General features: G+C 38.9%; 1 protein-coding gene across 1 annotated transcript in view; it reads right to left on the bottom strand.

Annotated features, from left to right (window-relative positions):
- Window positions 1–8,306: 8,306 nt before the first annotated feature.
- The window catches only part of LOC146308793 (arrestin domain-containing protein 3-like), a 12,815-nt gene continuing 1,261 nt past the window's right edge, over window positions 8,307–19,860 (bottom strand). Inside the window, exons 2-8 of the mRNA XM_084745508.1 lie at window positions 14,728–14,809; window positions 12,798–12,945; window positions 11,774–11,876; window positions 11,398–11,654; window positions 10,622–10,775; window positions 10,379–10,533; window positions 8,307–8,972 (exon numbers count right to left, since the gene is read on the bottom strand). Coding sequence (XP_084601634.1) covers window positions 8,895–8,972; window positions 10,379–10,533; window positions 10,622–10,775; window positions 11,398–11,654; window positions 11,774–11,876; window positions 12,798–12,945; window positions 14,728–14,809 — 977 coding nt within the window. The 3' untranslated portion in view covers window positions 8,307–8,894. The remainder of the gene's footprint in view (window positions 8,973–10,378; window positions 10,534–10,621; window positions 10,776–11,397; window positions 11,655–11,773; window positions 11,877–12,797; window positions 12,946–14,727; window positions 14,810–19,860) is intronic.

Raw genomic sequence — 19,860 nt, 5'->3', positions numbered from 1 at the left:
CCAGATGGAAAGAAAACTGAACAATAACTGAACATGTGTGTTTGAGGATGTTTATATTTCGTACACACATTGTTTGGATTTGATTAGAATTGAGTGGAGGTTTTTTTGTTTTGGAATCAGCTGATCGACACACACACCAAACCTGAGCTGTGTTTCTGTGTTTAGAAGTCGTCGAGGACACGGTGTGAGCTGGCCTTCAGCCCACATGCCTGAGAAGTACCTTGCTTGTATGTGTGCGTGTCTGTCTGTGTGTGTCTGTCTGTGTGTGTCTGTCTGTGTGTGTGTGTGTGTGTGTGTGTGTGTATGTGTGTGTGTGTGTGTGCGTGTGCGTGTGTGTTTATCTGATGCCTGTGCAACACACATGCAAACACTTCAGCTCCTCCTATGAACACACAGCTGCAGCAAATATGACATATACAGTACACGTATGCAGAGGTGAAAGAAGTACTGACTGACTGTAACCACAGTTACAGTGTCACAGAAATGCTCTGTTACAAGTAAAAGTCCCGTATTCAAAATTTTACTTCAGTAAAAGTACAAAAAGCATCAAAATATACTTAAAATACAAAAAAAGTAAAAGTGCTCAAGATGCAGAAATTCGTACATTATATTATTGAATCATAATTAGGGGAGACCTGGGGCACTTGTAACACTTTTTAATTTTTTTTTACAGTTTCTCACAGATTACTTGCGCTAATCATCATCTTTTGATATAAGACACATATATGTACACTGATTAATAATACAATTTATGTTTTTCACTAATAAGGACTATAATTATCAGAAATATGTAAACATTTTTTTTTTTTTCTTTTTTGTTCAAATTCTGTTAGATGTTCGTCTGTATTAATCCATCATAATTTATTTGTTTATTACATTTTGTATTAATGATCCAAATTCAAGCTAATGTAGTGCAGTAAAAAATAGAATATTTTCCTTTGAAAAGTAGCAGAAAATAGAAATACTCAAGTAAAGTACAAGTACCTCAATATTGTACTTAAGTAGAGTACTTGAGTGAAAGTTTCCACCATGTTGTGTGTCTCCCTGTTTTGTTCAAACACCTTCCAGAGGATTATCTTTCATACTGAGACAAAAAACTGACACCTTCCCCAGTCAGCGGTAACAAAAACACACAGAGCTTTATCCTCTATGGCAACATGAGCAGGTCTTTATAAAAACGTGATGACTGTCTGTCTGTCTGTCTGTCTGTCTGTCTGTCTGTCTGTCTGTCTGCTGGTGAACATTCACTCTTCTGTCTGTCTGTGCCTGTGTGTCTTCATCCAGTTTAAACCAGTTTCTGTTTATCAGCCGGACAGACGCAGCCTGTATAGCAGAAGCCAAAACATTATTCATGTGACCTCTTGTCATCGGTGTGTGCGGGAGTTTTTCTTGTTCTTTTGCATGTGCGTGTGTGCGAGTGTGTGTGTGTGTGTGTGTGTGTCTTGGTATGTGTGTGCGTGGTGTAATTATGAGTCAAGGTAAAAAGTCAGAGCTAAGAGACACACAGCCTTTAAAAAACATGATACAATTTGATGTTGGAGGAAGTGCTGAGCGGCTCGCCGTTCTTCAACAGGCAGAGCCAGTTCTGAATGTGCACGGAGAACGTTATGTAAAATGTGTACGAGATGGTCGATTAGTCACAAGTTCCAACTGTGGAGAGATAATAATGGATCTGATCTGGTTTGTCTGGCTGCTCAGCCTATATTTTACATGCATGGATGAACAGTGGTGCAAGAATTCTTTACAAAATAACATGTCAAATTTTTAAAATACAAAAGAACTAAGAATAACTGCTCATAATCCTTCTTCATCTTGTGGTCTACATTTTCAAAAACTCCAGAGAAGGTAAAGTCAATCTGAACGTGGACGGGACGGAAGGGGTAGGCTAGTACCACATACAAGACCAGACTTCTATCGAGTGCAAAATCAACTGAATAGAAATTGACCTTCTTAAGTCACGCCTCTTTTCTGACTGTGCTCCAACTGGTACTCTGCAGAAAATTTTGGTAATGCTTCAATTTCCAGGTGCCACAATTTCATGGTAAATAGGTGGTAATCACCAAATAACATATTTGATATTTCTTAGAAATTACCTCCAAATTTCATATTTAATTATGTGAAAATTACCGAGTGCCATTTTCATTTAGTAATTTAGTAGGTGGTAATTTACCATGAAATCTGGGCTAAATTTGCAGTTTCCTTGCATGCAAACAACACTCGCTATTATCACATACTTATCATGAAATTTGGGGGTAATTTGCAGGTAAATTCAGAAAAAAAATCAAATATGTTTCTCTGTAATTGCCACCAGCTATATGAAAATGGTACTTGCTAATTATCACCTACTCACCATGAAATTTGACGGTAAATTCTGAATTTTGACATCTACAGAAAAGAAAAGCTGGAAAAACTGAGCTTAATGTGATGGACTGAATTGTTCAAGGAGTAACACAATGCTTCATCAGTTTTGAGGCCACAGGTTCAATCTGCAGGGTCGCTTGTCTCCTTTTGAAGGCTGATGTCCAAAGAAAAGAGTAAAAAGCTGTAAGAAAGACAATTTAAATGTCTTGACTTGAGTAGCTCAGTCAGTAAGAAGACTCCTCTGAAGTTTTGAAGTCCCGGGTTCAATCCTCAAGAAAGATAGTGTTTTTAAAGTTGCAATCTGAGATGAAAGCATTAAAATTTCTCAAGAGTCTGTTCAAGACTCAAGAAAGACTGAAAAGTTTGAGAAAGGAAGGTTCAGTGTCCTGGATGCAGTGGCTCAAGGAGTAAACCAACTGTTCAGAAGCTTTGAGGCCGTGGGTTCGATCCTCAGTGAACCTCGCCGGCCTTTTGAAGGCTGATGTCCAAAGGAAAGAGTAAAATGCTGTTTGAAAAATTGTTTAACTGTCCTTGTTGGTGTGGCTCAATCAGTAAGAGAACTGCAACACAGTTTTTAAGTCCAGGGTTCGATCCCCAAGCATGGCTCCGCTTTCTGTCAGTTTTGAAGTCTGATGACAAAGAAAAAGACTAAAAAGCTTGAAAAAGAAAGTTAAAGTGTATTGGATTGAATGGCGTAAGGGGTTAGACGACTGCTCACATGTTTTGAGGTTGTGGGTTCAATCCTCACGCTGTCAATGATTACTTTTGAAGTGCAACACCATGAGAAAGACTCAAAACCTCTGAGAAACAAAACACATCTGTCTGATCCGGTGGCTCAGGCTGATAGAGGCCTGCTGGTGAGTCTGAGGTTGACAGTTCAGACCTTAAAAACTCTTAAAGTTAAATTTTGTAGGACAACACCAAACCTGAAGAGTTAAAGGCGCTCAGAGAAGACGTTCCAGTGTGGAAGGCACTCGGTGGCGTAGTGGTGATTTGCACGTGACTGTAAGGTGTCAGCAGTCGCATGGCTGGTTCAAATCCAGCAGGATGCCTGATCCAGGAGCATCAGTGGGTCTGATGGTCTGAAGAGATACAAGCAGGGGGTTATGGGAGGGAAGAGTATAAGCTGCTAGGATTTTACTGAAGAAACAACTAAGTAAAAGATTTTGAAGCTAGATTAGCATTAGCATGACAACAAAATAATCTGGCTTCAACCTAATTTACTACTGATATTTGCAGCATCATGTGTTTGTGTTTGTGTGATCAGTGTATCTTCTGGTCGTTGGATTCTCCCTCCAGAAACGGCTGAAATGAGTGGTTTTAATCGTGTTTTCATTTTAAAATACAAAAATACAAGGCATTGCTGTTTTTCATGGTCCTAAAAAAAGACGAGCAAAACTTTAAAAAAGTGGTTTGATTTTAATTTTCTATTTTTAAAACAAATAAAATCACTTCACTAAAACAGAGGCCTGTTTTTTTTCATATTCTGAGACAGGAAGTGGTCGTGTAGAGACAAGAAAGAGCAGCAAATGTGCCAGTGTTGCCTTAGTCCAGGATAAAACGTCTTTGGAAGTCAGTGTGACGTGATTTTAGACGCTGCAGAAATCTGTGTGCTGACCTGAGTCGTCACGTGAAAACCCAGTCAAACCAGTGACTCAGAACATGAAAAACAGGCCTTTTTTCTTTACTGTTTTCTAGTGATTTTTGTTCTTTGTAATACCAAACAGAAAATCAAACCATTTTTTAAATTTTGATCATGCTTTTTTGATGGTCGTGTCCAGATGGGAACCCCAGACCTGCGAAAGACTTTACAAGGGGATCATTTAACCCAAATCACCATCTTTCTCCAACCCCAACTTAGCGGTTTTGCAAAGCACTGACACATTTTCAAACATAATTAGTTTGTACGATGTGTACAAATATCGCGAGAGTTTCACAAATCTAGGATTGCCATCAAGACACGACCCATTTTGACCATGACAAAGAACAACGGTTTGTATTTTTAACATTAAAATCTAATTACCACTCTTTTCTTGTGTTTTAATATCCGTTTCTGAGAGGAAAATCCAATGACCAACAGATACACTCACCTGGTTCCATGTGCTCCATTGTTTGACTGTCAAACAGGAAGTGGAAGATTCCAGCTGGATTTGTAGGAGAGGGGGGACTTGGACTGTACTAAGTTGTTTAGAGTACATGGGGAGGTTTATTAACTCACAGGAATCATCTTTGACAGACCAAAGACAACATCATTTCTTGACTTTTCTCTACTAAAGGTGTCACGTATAGAACAAAGGATCATTGCTTAAAATACGTACAAAAACTACATATTACATGTACAGTTTCATTTAAAAATACAGATTTTACAAAGCAGACGCCGCTTTGTGGTCTATTTTACTCTAATGTTGTAATGAAGACGTGAAACTAGAGATTTAGACCACAAACTCTTTAGGAAACGGTTTACTTTGGTCACAAATCAAGTGAGGAGTAATTTTCTCACAACTTTACATACAATCTGAATTTTCTTTGCAACCAGTGGAGTCGCCCCCAGCTGGATATTAAAAAGAATGCAGCTCCGTCCATTATTCATACAGTCTCATCCCACATAAAACAAATCCCTGTTTAACCTATAAACACACAAACAAACACACACGGCTGCAGAGTTCATGTCTAATTCTTTGCTCCAGTAATGTGTGTACATACATGTGTGTGTGCAGGTGTTTGTGTCTCATGTGTGAATGAATTTAACTAAAGAAAACAGGAAGGAAACACGTCTGCTGAAGCCTGTTAACTTTAAGTTACGAAATAGCCTGAGTGAAAATGGCATTAGTCACAGATTCTTCTTCTTTGTTTGCCAGGCTGCAGTGGGGAATCAGGTCAGGAGCTCACGTGAGCGCGCTCTGTCCTACATCTGGTTTGTATCTGCAGCAGCAGCCTGGAAAGCAGCTGGATGTAAACGATGAAGGAGCAGCTGCTGCAGGAAAATCTCACACTGCGGCGTGTAAACCAGGGATTTGCGAAGTCTGACGCAATGATATATACTGTTGCCATGGATTCAGTGAGGTTACGCCGAGGGCTACAACTTGACCTCTTTTTTTTTTTTTTAGCCTGTATTTGTTTGATTTGGCGAAGTGCCACGAACAAAACTATGTCGAATTAGTTCTGAGAAGTTCCTGTTTGCAGTGAATCCATGTTTGTACAAACATCATACTGATAATGAAGAAAACTTTAAAAATGTGAAGATTCTCAGGCACGAGAAATTCTTCTACGATTTCTAAGACGGTTTGTGGAAATTTCTTTTCTTGCTTGCACCAAAGAACTTTTAGGAGCCTCATATGTTAGTATTTGTCAATCATGATGTTTTAATACACATGATTTTTGTTTAAAAAATCAACCCAACAACAACATAAAAACTGAGCTGTTTGACTTAGAAAAGTCTTGCTGGGTTTAAATGCTTATGGAACATAAAATAATGAATAAATATGAAAAGATGACACTTTACTGTAGCAGCGACACACTGAACAAAATCATGAGGCTAATAAAATGTTTTTGTTAATGGAAGAAGTCGTCTCAAAATAAATTTATATGTGCTAATATTTTCATGATTCCTTAATTAATTAGCTAAGAGACTTAAATGAGCTAATAACTTCTTTTCTACATCCAAATAATTATTCTGCTGCCTAAGTTCCCTATTAATAAATTCATCAATAAAAAACATTTGCAACTTCTACAACATGTTTTGCATAACTGTATTCACAATGGCGGTATTGAAAATCATGGCACCTAAAGAAAACACTAATTAATCTTCAGGTTCCCAGCTGTTAGATGATGCATCCCTTTTCTACATGGCATATACTGCTGACCTGCTATCTGCCCTGAAAAACCTCCGACTGCCCCTAAAGATGACAAACAATAAGTGTGTGTGAAGGACGGATGGACGCAGCAGGGTCGAGCTTCAGGAGTAAAAGAATATGTGATACTTGATCAGTGCTTACATGCATCAAAGGCATTTCTAATACTGGTATCAGGACCAACCCAATAAAAAAACAGAAAGAGTGTAATTATTTTATAAAATAAACTTTTATTTTATCAAAAGTTGATCATGACAGCAGTAAGATCATGACAATAATATATAATGCACAGAAATGGAATAAACAGCAACAGAGTATATGAAAAACTAGTGCAAAAAAATCACAAATACAAAAATATATTGCACTTTGAAGTTTTAGGTGGAAGAAGTTTGAACAACATTCTCAATTTGATATATTCATCTGTAAACATTTATCTTTTACACTTTGTCATTCTTGTCGCAAAGCACACAAAGCTTCTTTAAACGTCCACGTTTAGAAAAAATCGACAGCGAGAGAAGAAGCTTCAGTTCAGAGCAGAAACCAACAGGCGACTTGTGGTACTTTTTCTTGGTTGGTCGGAGTTGTGCTTTGTCTCTAGACCCTGTCTGGGTTTATACCTGGTCATTTAAACCAACACACACACACACACACACACACACACGCTCTCCCTCATATACACACACATTCACACACAATTTGAGCTTTACTTTAAGTGCTCGAGGTGGTCGTTTATGTAACACATCTCTGCAGATAATCATCAGAAACATCATTATATTTTCTGTCTCGTCTGTTTTGCTTTGTTCACAGAGCGAGACACTTTCCACCTGAAGTCTTGTTAGTGACAGCGACGGTCACAAGCTCAAACTATCGTTTTAAAGGAACAGTTCAGATTATTTCATGCCGAGCGGTGTAAGGTACTTATCAGTTCAAGTGCACGCTATATGTAGAATATTTTCACCGCTTTACTTTGTCATCTGACGGCCCTTTCTGACAGGAAACCACCGTTATGTGAGCCAAATATCGCTCTCTCAAAACCAACCAAACTCCATCGACAAAAATCAACTATTTTACCTCACAGAACACAGGAGCTGCAGGTCTGCTGCTGCTTACTTTGTTTGCTTTATTGTGGGACTTCAGTGTTTTAAAAGGTTAGTTAGGATTCACCGAAGTCAAACAGTTGGCCTCTTATATACAATCTAAATAACAAAAGTCACCTCCATGCGTTGGGGGTGTGGCCAAATGTCCCCTCCTAAGTCCCACCCCTTTTTGCTCTGTGCTCCAATGACAGTTGAGGAAGCTTAATGCCATGCTCAACCTCTTCTTTTCCTGTAAAAGCGACATATACTTGCAGCTTAAATTAGCTAATGTTAGACAAATGCTAGCTAACTTGCTAGCTAATCTATGTTGATTATTATGCAGGTAGTTAGCTAGCATTTCGCTAACATTAGATAGCTAGTTAGCCAGCGTTTTGCAAAAACATTCAATTGCTAGTTAGCTAGACTTTTGCAAACATAGCTAGTAAGCAATTATTTTGCTACCATTAGGTAGCCAGTTAGCAAGAGTTTTGCTAACATTAGGTAGTTTGCTCAATTGTAACTGGAGCACAGAGTGACAAGGGGTGGGGCTTAGGAAGGGTCAATCGATTGTTATTATCATGGGTAACGCCCACTAAACACTATGTAAAAGCAGGTGTTGTGCTGTGTGCAAACACTCTGGCACAAGAGATGGCGCCAAAAAATGTCTGCAAAAAGAAGAACTTCAGCACTTAATTTGGAGCTTAAAGGAAAAGCTTACATTTCTTTTTGAGCTCCATGGACGTTTTCAAATGACCTGTTTTGTCCTCCAACAGTCTAAAACCCCTCAACTATTAAATTTAAGGTGATATATAATAAATAAGAGCAGCAAATTTGTGAAGCAGGAAATAGACGTGGTAAGACTTGCAAAATATGACGTCTGAAGACAAACAAACTAACAGATAAAGCAGCTGTAAACCGGAAACTCCTGTGTTCTGTGAAGTAAAATCACTGTTTTTGTCAAAGGAGTTATAACTTTAGTTTCCATGGGTACTAAAAACATGGGTTCTGTGAAGTAAAAGGCTTTAAAACAGCGTTTCCGGGCACCTACCGACCCTGACTATGGACAAGAACCTCATAAATCCCCACATCAAATAGTCCGAACTATCCCTTTAACTAAAGATAGCTTTTGTCCTGTTTAAAATGTGCCATTTAGATTAAAGAGTACAATATTGTTTACATCTGTGGACAGAATCTACTGTAGCATATAGGCCTGCGGCAGTCTGCAGTATATAAAACCCAACAATAGAAAAACAGTAATTACGGTATGTGCAAAATTCACTGTGAGGCAGGAGGAGGCGTCTTCCGACCACTGGGAGTCATCTTTGTTTTCTGCCTCGTCAGAGTCATACAGTGGTGTCAGAGAGAACTTTTTTTATTTGCCTCATCTTGAGCACGGGATACGGAGGATCCAGCATGGCTCGAAATCCCTGGTCCATATGTCAATGGTCACCGAATACTCTCTCAGCTGACTCTCCCGGGTCAGGGAGGGTCTCGCCTTATTTATCGTGATACATAATCTGGTGAGAAGCTGGCTGCGCGGGCCTGGAGCTGAGGGGTGACGGTGTCTTGTTTGTGTGAAGGAGCCCTGTGAGCTCCTGAGCTCTCCTCAGCGGGACGGACACGTGTCGGGTCTCCTGACGTCCGCGGCCCCGCACACCTCAACTGGATCAGGGTAAGGATCGACCTGAGGGAGGGGGCACAGAGACAGAGCTGCGTGTTTACAGGCTGCTGCTGCTGGGGTGGCAAATAAAAACACAAGTCAAATAAAATAGCGAGAAAAAACTAAACTACTTTAAGTTTTTGAAGTTCCCAGATTATAGAAGCAGCAAGAGTACTGAGGCTAAGGAAAGTACCGCTGCAGTGTCAGCAGCAAAACATAATTTAGTCATCTATAAAAAATCAATAATCAATAATAAATCAATATCAGTTTAAGTGTATGCTATATTCAGAATATTTTCACAGTTTTACTTTGCTGACAGATACATTTTTTCTGATGGGAAATATCGCTCTCTTCAAACCAACCAAACTCCATAGACAAAAACAATAATTTAATCTCAGAGAACACAGGAGTTGTTGGTCTATCGCTGCCTCGATCTGTTAGTTAGTTTGTGTTATTTTGTGACTTTGGTGAATCCAGACTAACCCTTTTTAACACTGAAGTCGCACAATAACACAAACAAGCTAACTAATTGATGCGGCAGTAGATCAGCAACTCCTGTGTTCTGTGAGGTAAAATTGTTGTTTTTCACTATGGAGTTCGGTTGAGCAAGGTTTAGCAATATTTAACTTTTTTTTTAACAGCAATTTCACATTGGAAAAGTCTGTCTGACACCAAGGTAAAGCAGTGAAAACAATATAGTGACAATATAGTGACAATAGACAATATAGTGTATTAATTATAGCGATGTTGATTTTTTAGGTGTCCACAGCAGGACATTGATTAGCGTCCTGCACCTGATCTCCTGCTGCTTCTCCAAACTGGGAGCATGTTGACCTCCATCTACTGCAGGTAAAACACTATGGAGAAATACCTCAACCACACTTTAAATAATCCAGACTTTCCCTTTATTGTTCCACTGTGACAAGTTATAAATAAGGATGAGCTGGGAGAACATTTTACTGAGAACGGAAACTCACAGATTATACACATTATAGTTTAATCCGTACAAAAATGTTTTTAAAAAAGTGAAACTCACCTTAACTTTTTAAATGTATTTTTTTTTATTGCAGGTAGAAAATCATATACATTATACTTTCTCTTATTGCTTTTTAGCAAAACTTTTTATCCTTTTTTTATTGCATCATAACTGAACATTTAATCCTCTTTTATTGCACATTAACTGTATATTTTATCCTTTTTTTAAAATTGGATTTAACTGAACATTTCATACTTTTTATTGCATCGTGACAGAACATTTAATCCTTTTTTAATTGCGTCTTAAATGTTTGATTTGTGTGACAGTTGTTTTTAGTTATTGCTGTTGGACAGCATCATAAAACAGAGATTTTAATCTCAGCCAGTCGTGGTTTAAGTGGTTCCTGGGAGATTGTGATGGTGTGTGTTTGCGTCAGTGTGTGTGTGAGTTGTACCTCAGAGTAGAGTGGCGGGGGCAGATATCTGAACTCTGTGATGTATGTTAGCAGAGATCCGTGGTCTTCTCCCTCCCTGTCAGACCTATCACAGCCCTGCAGACAGTCCCGCCTTTGAGACTCTGATATGGCGAGATCGCTGTAACTTGGCGGCGCTGCAGGAAACAAACAGACGTCAGAGATCCTCGTGTTCTGAGCGAACATGAAAAAAAAAACCAGAGAGCGTGTGTTTAGTGCTCGTACCCTCCGGTCTCTCCTGCAGGCCCAGCCAGCTCAGCGTGCTGCAGTTGCTGCTGATGCTGGAGGTGCGGGTGGCGCAGGCGTGCAGAGGTATGGTCCCTATCACCAACGGCAACGAGAGAGACAAATTCAGCCCGCCGGGAACGTCCACGTACACCTGCGGGCGGAGAAAAGGGGAAGACGAGCAAACAACATTAGCAAACGTTGGTGTTGAGTGGGAGCCAGTCGAACCTGTTCATGTCGGTAAAATTCAGCCCCTCAGGTCACAAAGTATTTTCATAAACACACAACATGACGTGTCACATCTTCAGGAAACAAGAGGACAAAAAAAAAAAAACACTCTGTGCTTTAAAAGAAAACTTACTGAAGCGTCTCCAACTACATTCATTCATTTATTTATTCATTTCAATGTGTTATTAGTAGTTTTTTTTACTTGGAAGTTATTAGTATGCAGATTATTAGAAGTTTTGGTGCGTTCCTAGTGAGTTACTGGCAGGTTATTAGCAGGTTTTTGGTAGTTTTAGTGTGTTATTAGTGAATTACTGGTCTAATCAATGTTAGCAGGTTATTATTAGTGTTTTGTATGTTGTTATTTTTGCAGGTTATTTTTCATCTTAGTGTAGTTTATTACTTACAAGTTTTTAGTATGCAGATTATTTAAAGTTTTGGTGCATTAATAGCCGGTTATTAGAAGGTTATTTAAGTAATGGAGTGACTTTCAGCGTCTCTGTGTGTCCACATCGTGTCTTTCTGTCCGTGCAGAGACGTCCTGGACTCACCACGAGGGCGTACTCCACCCTGATGATGGGACAGTCGAGGATGGACGGGGACACCGGCGGGATCTTGAGCAGTTTGCCCTCCCAGCTCTGGCTCTTCCCCTGCGGCAGAGGGTCTCCTCTCAGGTTGGACACCAGCTGCTGGATCTGCTTGCCCTTGCCCTTGGCGAAAAAGGTCTGGGTCTGGTACAGGGCGGCCTTGGGCACCACGACGCGGGACGAGCAGTTCTCCGCCTCGGCGAAGATTTGGATCGACTCGCCTTGGAGAGAAGGGAGAAGAGATCAGTCTGTCAGACTGACAGAGAGGTGGAATAAGTGCCAAAGTAAAGAAGAAGAGGAGGAGCTGGAGGGGTGAGGAAGAGGAGGAGGTTCAGCTCACCTGGTGTGTAGCCCTTCCTCTCGATCTTGGCACTGAGGGAGATCGGGCCTGAAGCACAGAACCAGCAGCACAGAGTTTTCTCCTTCGTCCCAGCCTGAGGAGCCTGTTCACACAGAAACATCTGATTTAAAAAAAATCTATCAATCAAACTTTTCTTTAATTAATTAATTAATTAATTAATTTTTACATGGCTTTGTTACACATTCAATTCTGATTGGAAACAAAATCCACCGATCAGCACCTCTAAAGAAGTGTGAAAATTAAAGTTGTGGGGTTTTTTTTGGGTGGGGGGGCTGTTGGTTAGGTGCCGGATGCAATGCTTTCTTTTCGTCGGATGGCAAAGGCATGACCCGCCCAACTAAGGTCGTCAAAAGTATCATTTCTAAGCACTAGCCAATCAGAATCTCAGTAGGGCAGGTCATGACTTCACCTTCCTGAGGAAAACAATTTGATGTTCTATTTCTATTTTGTTCTATTTCTTGGTACCAGTAACTTCCTGTGGCCTCCTTTGGTTGCCTGGCAACTGCTCAGAGCATAATCACAACAAGAAACCTGACGCTTGTTTTTGGTTAGTTTTATTCTCCAGTATTTCTGTCCAGTCTGCATGAAGTATTTTGCAAATTAATCTCTTCCTAATTTGGTGGAAGAGAGAAACTTGAATTCAGAAGTGGCACTGATGCAAGACGGAGGAAGAGCTGAATCACGACAGACAGTTTCACACAATCTGACCAAAATACCCCGGAATATTTTAGCAACCAGCATCTGCAATCAGCCAAAATAAGTTGGAAATAATCTGTATATCAGATATTGGCAAAAAGTCAGTGTCATGCATTCCTGCTTTGAATTATACTTAATTTTCCTTGTGATAAGTGTAGCCAGTCTTTATGCTAAGCTAAGGTGATCAGACAGTGGTGTCAATCTTCCTCCAGAAAGAACGGTTTGGAGCTGCTCCATATGAAAGCTGCCCTGAGATAAATGTTGAACTGCCCCTTTAAATCAAACTGAGCGTGTGCGGCGTTCTCACCAGCAGCAGCGGCGTGTTGATGTCGATGTGTTCAAACACAATGAACTCTTTCTTCACTTTGACGGGCAGCAGCCATGGACGGTGCAGTTCAGCTTTCACCCAGTACCTCACGCTGCCGTGCTTCCCCTCGAAGGAGGTGGCCAGAGCCCTGACAGACGAGACGCGGGGCAGCGGGAAACAAGAGGGTTAGGACCTGAGGGGGGGCGTCTGTGTACTGCAAAGGACTCTGGGTATTCACTACAGGCACTCATATCCTGTGCTGAAGTTAAAGGACCAGTACAACAATGTCAGAATACTCCATACTGCACTCACAGTCCTACCTAAATAAAACTACAGAAGAAGAAGAAGCTGAATTTACTTAAAGTATTGACAGTAAAAGTACTTCATCTGCAGTAAAATGTCTCCTACTTTGCACGTCTGATTTATATAAAATATATAAAAAAGTAAAGTTGAGAAAACTCAAAATATACATATCGTGCGTTACAAAAATATCCTAAAAATATCAAGATATTATCTGTAAGGCATCTTTCACACAGCCCTGGTTTCATTTATTAATGTGAGGAAGTTACAGTTTCCTCATCGCTCCAGCTGACGTTTTCACTGGAAGTGAAGTTTAACGCACACGATTCATGATGTCGTCATTTATTGAGTAAATCTGTTTCTGTTTCATGTTGCATTATTTTGACTTTTTCTTTGAAATTCAGGCGTTTCCTCTCAGGTTTATCAATGTGAAAACTAAAACTGTGTGTTAACAGCTGGATTTACTTTCTGTTGTTGTTAAGTTTATGCACAAGTGTCAGTTGTGAAGTTTGTGATGTAACATCAACCTGCCAGGAGATTCTAATCCTGCCCTTATTCTACTTATCTATCAATAAGCAATCAATTACATAAACCCACTCTCCTCCTCTTCATACCTGATCAATAACACTTCAGAGGTGTTCATCATTTCTGTATCTCTCAAAAATCATTTCTTTCTACATCTTTTCAAACTGTGATCTTTTTTTTTCTATTTCACATTCCACAAGATCTCACTCCCTTTCAAAATAAAAGCTTGCTGAGAAACATTTCAGTGGTTAAGTTTAGAAAAAGATTTTTGGGTTAAAATAATCAATCATACTCTTTGTTTCCTGTATGACAGTCCAGTGTTTGACCCGTCTGTCCACCCCGACCTCCTGCAGACATCCTACATGTTTATACTGCTGCAGCTTCAGACACGTGAACTTTACACACTTTATGACATGCTGAGGAAAACCTGACACTGATGGTACCCTTTACTGCAGCGGCATGCTCCCCTTTCAGAAGCCGAAAAAAGCTGGTGCCCAACCCCATCCTGGAATTTTTCATCAATCATTAACAATATCTGGGGATGAAACTGATTAAAAAAGGATTCAAAAGTTGAATTTTAGTGTAATAAGGTCAGCAGAATAGAATCAGCAAACCCTTGTTTGTTTATTTCTCTTCCACCTTTGACCCCTGCTGCAGTGGCTCTGCGACCCCCCAGGGGGGCTCGACCTCAGTTTGGGAACCACTGCTTTAGTGGATCGGCGGCTGCAGCGTGCTGCAAGTCTCTCAGTGTGCAAATAAAAGATCCAAGATTCTATTTATTTAAGTTTTTTTAATCAGTCACCTATTTATTTTTAAATTTATCAAATGTATAAAAAATCTGCAAATGTATATAACTTTTAATCTGTTTAAACACAGCTGCTTTTATTTATATGTTTTACACTTTTATATGTTCATATTCTTCCAATGCAGAGCGAGAAGAAACTTGTAATTTCTTTTGGATTCTGATTCTAGCTATTTTTTTTTAGTAAAAGTAACCAGTAACTTTTGCTGTCAGAGGAGCAAAAAGTACAACACTGTCTCCCTGAACTGTAGAGTAACATTTAACAGAAATATTCAAGTAAAGTACTCGAGTAAATGTACTCACATCTGAGGCAGGTTGAAGCTGAACGCGAACTCGTGTAGTCCGGCGTGCAGAACGGTCAGACCTTCCTCTGGACAGTCCTCGTCTGAAAGACAAAGAACACGTTTCCAAATACACCTGCAGCCAATGTCCTCGCTGTTATAACACACAATGTCACGTATTACACAATGGACTTATCACTTCACCTCAGAGGGTTTATCTCCAACTGTTAGAGGCATGTAGGAGGAGAATAAAGAGTTCAGTGAGCACAGAAACAGGCTTTTCATCAGGAGAACTGAAAATATTCTGTCATGTGTCGTCAGATTAGAGCTGCGTCGACGTTTCGTGCAAATTTCAGAACCTCAAACACGATGATTTTCTGCTTTTCTCTGTTTTATATCACAGAGAACTGACTGGTCAGACAAAACAGGAAAGACAGAGACACTGTGGAGGACATTTCAAACTTTTATTATAGACAATTTATCCAGAAAAGAAGCAAAATAATCTTTAACTGCAGCTTCACACAAGTGTAGCTGAAGCATTTTGACTGGACCCTTCCTGATTATAAAATAAGGATTTTGGTCATTTTTAGATTTTATTTTCATCAGGAAAAGTTTCTCTGCAGGTGCTTCAGGTTTTTACAGAAAAAAACAACAACAAGGTTTCAGTTTGTCAAAGTAAAACATTTCTTAAAAGTTGGTCCAAAAAATCAAAGTTGAAATGCAAACCATGATTCTCAGATTGATTCTCATCAGGTGTCTTTAAATAATCCAACAGGTTCATGTTCTTCAGTACAGACACACTTCAGAAAGTCAACAGCAACTACACCTGTACAGAGTTAGATATAAATATTACATTTCCATGAGATAAAATACATGTCAGAGAATAATCTCCAACATTACAGAGGATGAGAGGATCAATAAAGCAAATATTTTCATCAGATACCGCAAAAAGTACAGAGTCCATGAATGTCCTCAAAATAAGAAACATGTCAAAAAAACATAAATATCAAAAGACAGAGGGGACAAAATAAGATAATGAAATAAAAGACATATTGGACACATTTGAATCATCATATAAAAAACAAACACATGATGATTTAATAATTAATTAATGCAATCAATCAAACTTTTAAGAGCTGAAAATGTTTTACTGGTTTGTTGAGATTCACTTTTGAGTCTTGGAAACCCCAAAATTTGTTTTTGAAAAGTTGGTGAGTGAACTCATCAAAGTAAAAGTGATTCATGGTTAATATTTTATATTTTATTTTCAATTAATGTAAGTAGTTAGTGTTTCAAGCACTAATCAGGTTCACAGCTCACTTTTTTTTAATTTCTAAAACTCAAAGATTCAAGTTTAGTCAAAAGAAGAAAAGTTAATTATCTCAACTAAAGATTATAGGCTGGCAAAACTTCTTTTTTTAAAAGTTTATTTAAAAACTTTAAGAGTTAAAAAAAATGTTCTTCCCACCTATAATCTTCAGGTAAGACACTTGACTTCTCTTCTTTAAATGAATCTTTAAGTTGTAGAAAGTTTTATTGAAAACTTGGTCACATCGAGCCGTGAACACCGTTTGTCATTATTTAGGTGCCAGAAAATTAAATGATTTGAACTGAAAACATAAAAATATGAATCATTATCTAAGTTTACTGGAACATTTTTGAAACACAATTTTTTTGGAGTTTCTAAAACTTGAAGATTTAAGATTATTTAAAGTTGAGTAGTTGGTGAAACTTAATGTCTAAAACTTTTTGAACTTCAACTTGTTTTCTCAAGTTCATTTAACTTTGAAACAATTATTCCACCCATGTTTCCGTCAGATGACTTTTTTTCTTGCAGCTGGGAAACGTCACATGTTTAAGTTGAACCAGTTTAAAATAAATGACAGTGACCCCCCCACCCCCCCGTATGAACCCTGCGTTTTCCTCGCTGTTTCTCAGCGTTCGTGCAGCAGCAGACGTGGTGTCGAGCAGCTGAAGTAGGTTAACACACCCAGTGGGAGAAAGAACATCATGACCTCCGTTCACTTCCTCATTTCTTCTGTTATTGTTTGTATTTCACGTTCTCTGTAAATGTCTCCAGTCGCCCCGCTGAACTTCAGCTCACTGCCAACTCAGCACTCAGCCTGTATCTGTCTGTCTCTCTAACTGTCTGTCTGTCTGTGTGTATCTTTATTTTTTTCTTTCCGTCTGTCTGTATCTTCCTATGTGTTTGGCACGAGAGCTGTCATAAATAACTTGTATGCATCTGTGTGTTACGTGTGTGTGTGTGTGTGTGTGTGTGTGTGTGTGTGTGTGTGTGCGCGTGCGTGTGCGAGCGTGCGCCCGTCAAGTCAAGTCACCGGCTGCACAGAGCAGAGCAGGAGTAGACCGGTATGAACCAGACTGAGCAGCCTCCTTCAGCTGGAAACTCCAACGCATGCATCACAACTCGGCCTCCGATTGGACGAGAGCGTGACATGAATTAGATGCCGCGCTCCGATTGGTGCAGCCGCGACAAGCCCATGCCCACATTTGTACAGCCATGTGGTGTGTTGCATGAGAGGAGGGGGGGCTGGGGGGGGAGGAAGGGTGTCACACACTAACTGTGAACTTCAGGTGGAGCTGAGAGTCTCACGCAAACACTGAATGAAAGAAATGATGAGAGGAGGAGAAGATGTTTTACACTCAGAGCCTTTTATTCTTTTAAATAGCAAAAAAACAAACATGAAACTTAAAAAAGCATCACATTTACATCATTTTTGTACAAAGTCAGGATAAAAAAGTTCCTCAAAACAACAGGTTTCTTCTTTTTTTTTTTACTGTTATTTCCTATTTTAAATTCCCATTTTTGATCAAATATAAATGTAGTCAATAAAAACAAAGAAGGATCCGTGCAGCGGCTGTTCCTCAGCTTTATACTGAATAACGTGACGTCTGTCAGCACGAGTTCACTCAGTTCACTTCTCATGAAACTGTCCATGTTTTGTAGTAAAATTATGAAGCTGAGCTCAAAAAATATTCAATTCAACAATTCTTCAAGTCAAAATGATAAAAAGTCAACAGTTTGCTGCTTTTCTTTTCTTCCTCTGTGACATTAAACTGAATCTTTTTAGGGATTTTGGACTGTCAGTCTAATAAAAGAAGATACTGTGAGACACTTGTGATGCACATTTTTACTATTTTCTAATATTTTTTAGACCAAGGTTGTGAATTAACTAATGCAGAGCTGCAGCAATCAGTTGATTAATTGATTAGTTGACTATTTTTGAGTCACTTTTTAAGAAAAAATGTCTAAATTCTCTAATTTCAGTTTCTTAAATGTGAATATTTTCTGGTTTCTTTGCTCCTCTCTTACAGTAAACTGAATATCTTTGGGTTGACGACATCAAATTAAAACATTTTCATTATTTTCTGATATTTTACACACCAACAAACTAATTTATTAACAGAGAAAATGATTGAAAGATTAATCTATGATGAAAATAATCATTAGTTGCAGCTCTAAACAAATGTGATGTTTACAGTCTGACTGATTCTGGATATTTTGGGTGAATACTGATGCAGATATTTGAGTATTTGATCATAAAGATATATTAAAAAACCTGACAATGTAAACAAACATGATCATGAAACATTCTGAGTGAGACGTTTTAAAGTGTAAAAATCAGACAACAGCTGATTCTTTCACAGTTTCTGTACATTAAGTTAAAAACATCTAATATGATTTATTTTGAACCACGTCATGTAGATTCTAAAATACTGAATATTGACTTTGGCGTTTCTGTTTTTCTTGTGTGATTTATTGCTGATGGTTTTCTGGTGTTTATCACTCTGGGTGGTTTGGATGGTTAACCACACCGGCTGTCACTGAAGGGCATGATGTCTAAATGTGGGTGCGGTTTCCATTTGGACCTGTCCAAGATCCAAGTGGGTCTGAAATGTCATCACTATTAAACTTTTTGTGGCACGGAGGACGTGTTCAGGCCTGAAAATCAACCGTGTCAACATGAACCTTTTTTTCTAAATGACCTAAATTCATGTTTGGCTTTTCTGTTTGTCCAATTTTTCTTTTTATCTTTCAAAAACTCAACATCTTACTGAGTATATTTGTCTTAAACTTAATGAGACACAATTGCCAAACATTTCAGTGTTTCCTGAACAGACTACACTCCAAATTTTTATCAAATCAGCATCTCCACATGTTGAATTTCAGCATCAGGGAGACATGTTGTCATTGGTTTATAGAATAAAACAAAAGAAATATGCTCATTTTGCTCAAACACACACTTGGGAATAGTAAAACCTGAGAAAGCGATAAGTTCATTTTTCCAGCTAATACTTGCCAAAGTAATTTGTTTAAAACTGAACAACAGACACTCAATCTGCTGAGGAGGATCATGACATATGATCTAAATTAAAACTGCAGCTAACTCAATTAATCAGTTACTTGTTTGGTTCATAAAATGTCAGAAAATTATGGAAAATGTTTCCCAAAGTCCAAGATGACACTTCAAATGTCTTGTTTTGTCCACAACTCAAAAACATTCAGTTTACTGACAGCAGAAAAACAGAAAATATTCATATTTAAGAAGCTGAAATCAGAGGATTTTTTTTCCTTAATAAATGACAATTAATTTAGTAATCAAATGATAATCAATGCAGCACTAATCAAAAGCTCCAGAAACAGAAACCAAATGGACATTATGGCGACAGTTTCAGCAGATTTCATGAACTCATCTCTGAAAGTGAAGCAACTGTTCGTCCAGTAAAATCCTGCAACATTTCCTCACATCATGTCACTTCTTCTTGACCTCTGACCCCCAGACACTGACGTCCATCCATGAGGAAACAAACAGGAAGTCCTCCTCAGAAACAAGATGGTACAATCGTCCGTATTCTTCAGGATGAGGATGAAAGAACTCATCTCTCACAGTCGGAATGAGTGTCAGTCTCTAATCCATCAAATAATTAAATATACAGAATGTAACACACACACACACACACACACACACACACACACATATCTGAGTCCAAACACAGAACCGTGGAGAAACAGAACACAGCCAGACTCCTGCACTGAGCTTCATTTACATTCAACTGTTTTCAGTCTGTTCACTCATTTGTTTTACAAATAAAACTCCATCACACACACAGGAGCTTCCAACCAGCAGCTGAG

Source organism: Lutjanus erythropterus, chromosome 20, assembly GCF_056507025.1.
Source record: "Lutjanus erythropterus isolate fLutEry1 chromosome 20, fLutEry1.hap2, whole genome shotgun sequence".
Lineage (NCBI taxonomy): Eukaryota > Metazoa > Chordata > Actinopteri > Lutjaniformes > Lutjanidae > Lutjanus > Lutjanus erythropterus.
Note: the sequence above shows the minus strand (reverse complement) of the source record. Positions and strands in the feature narration are given on the sequence as shown.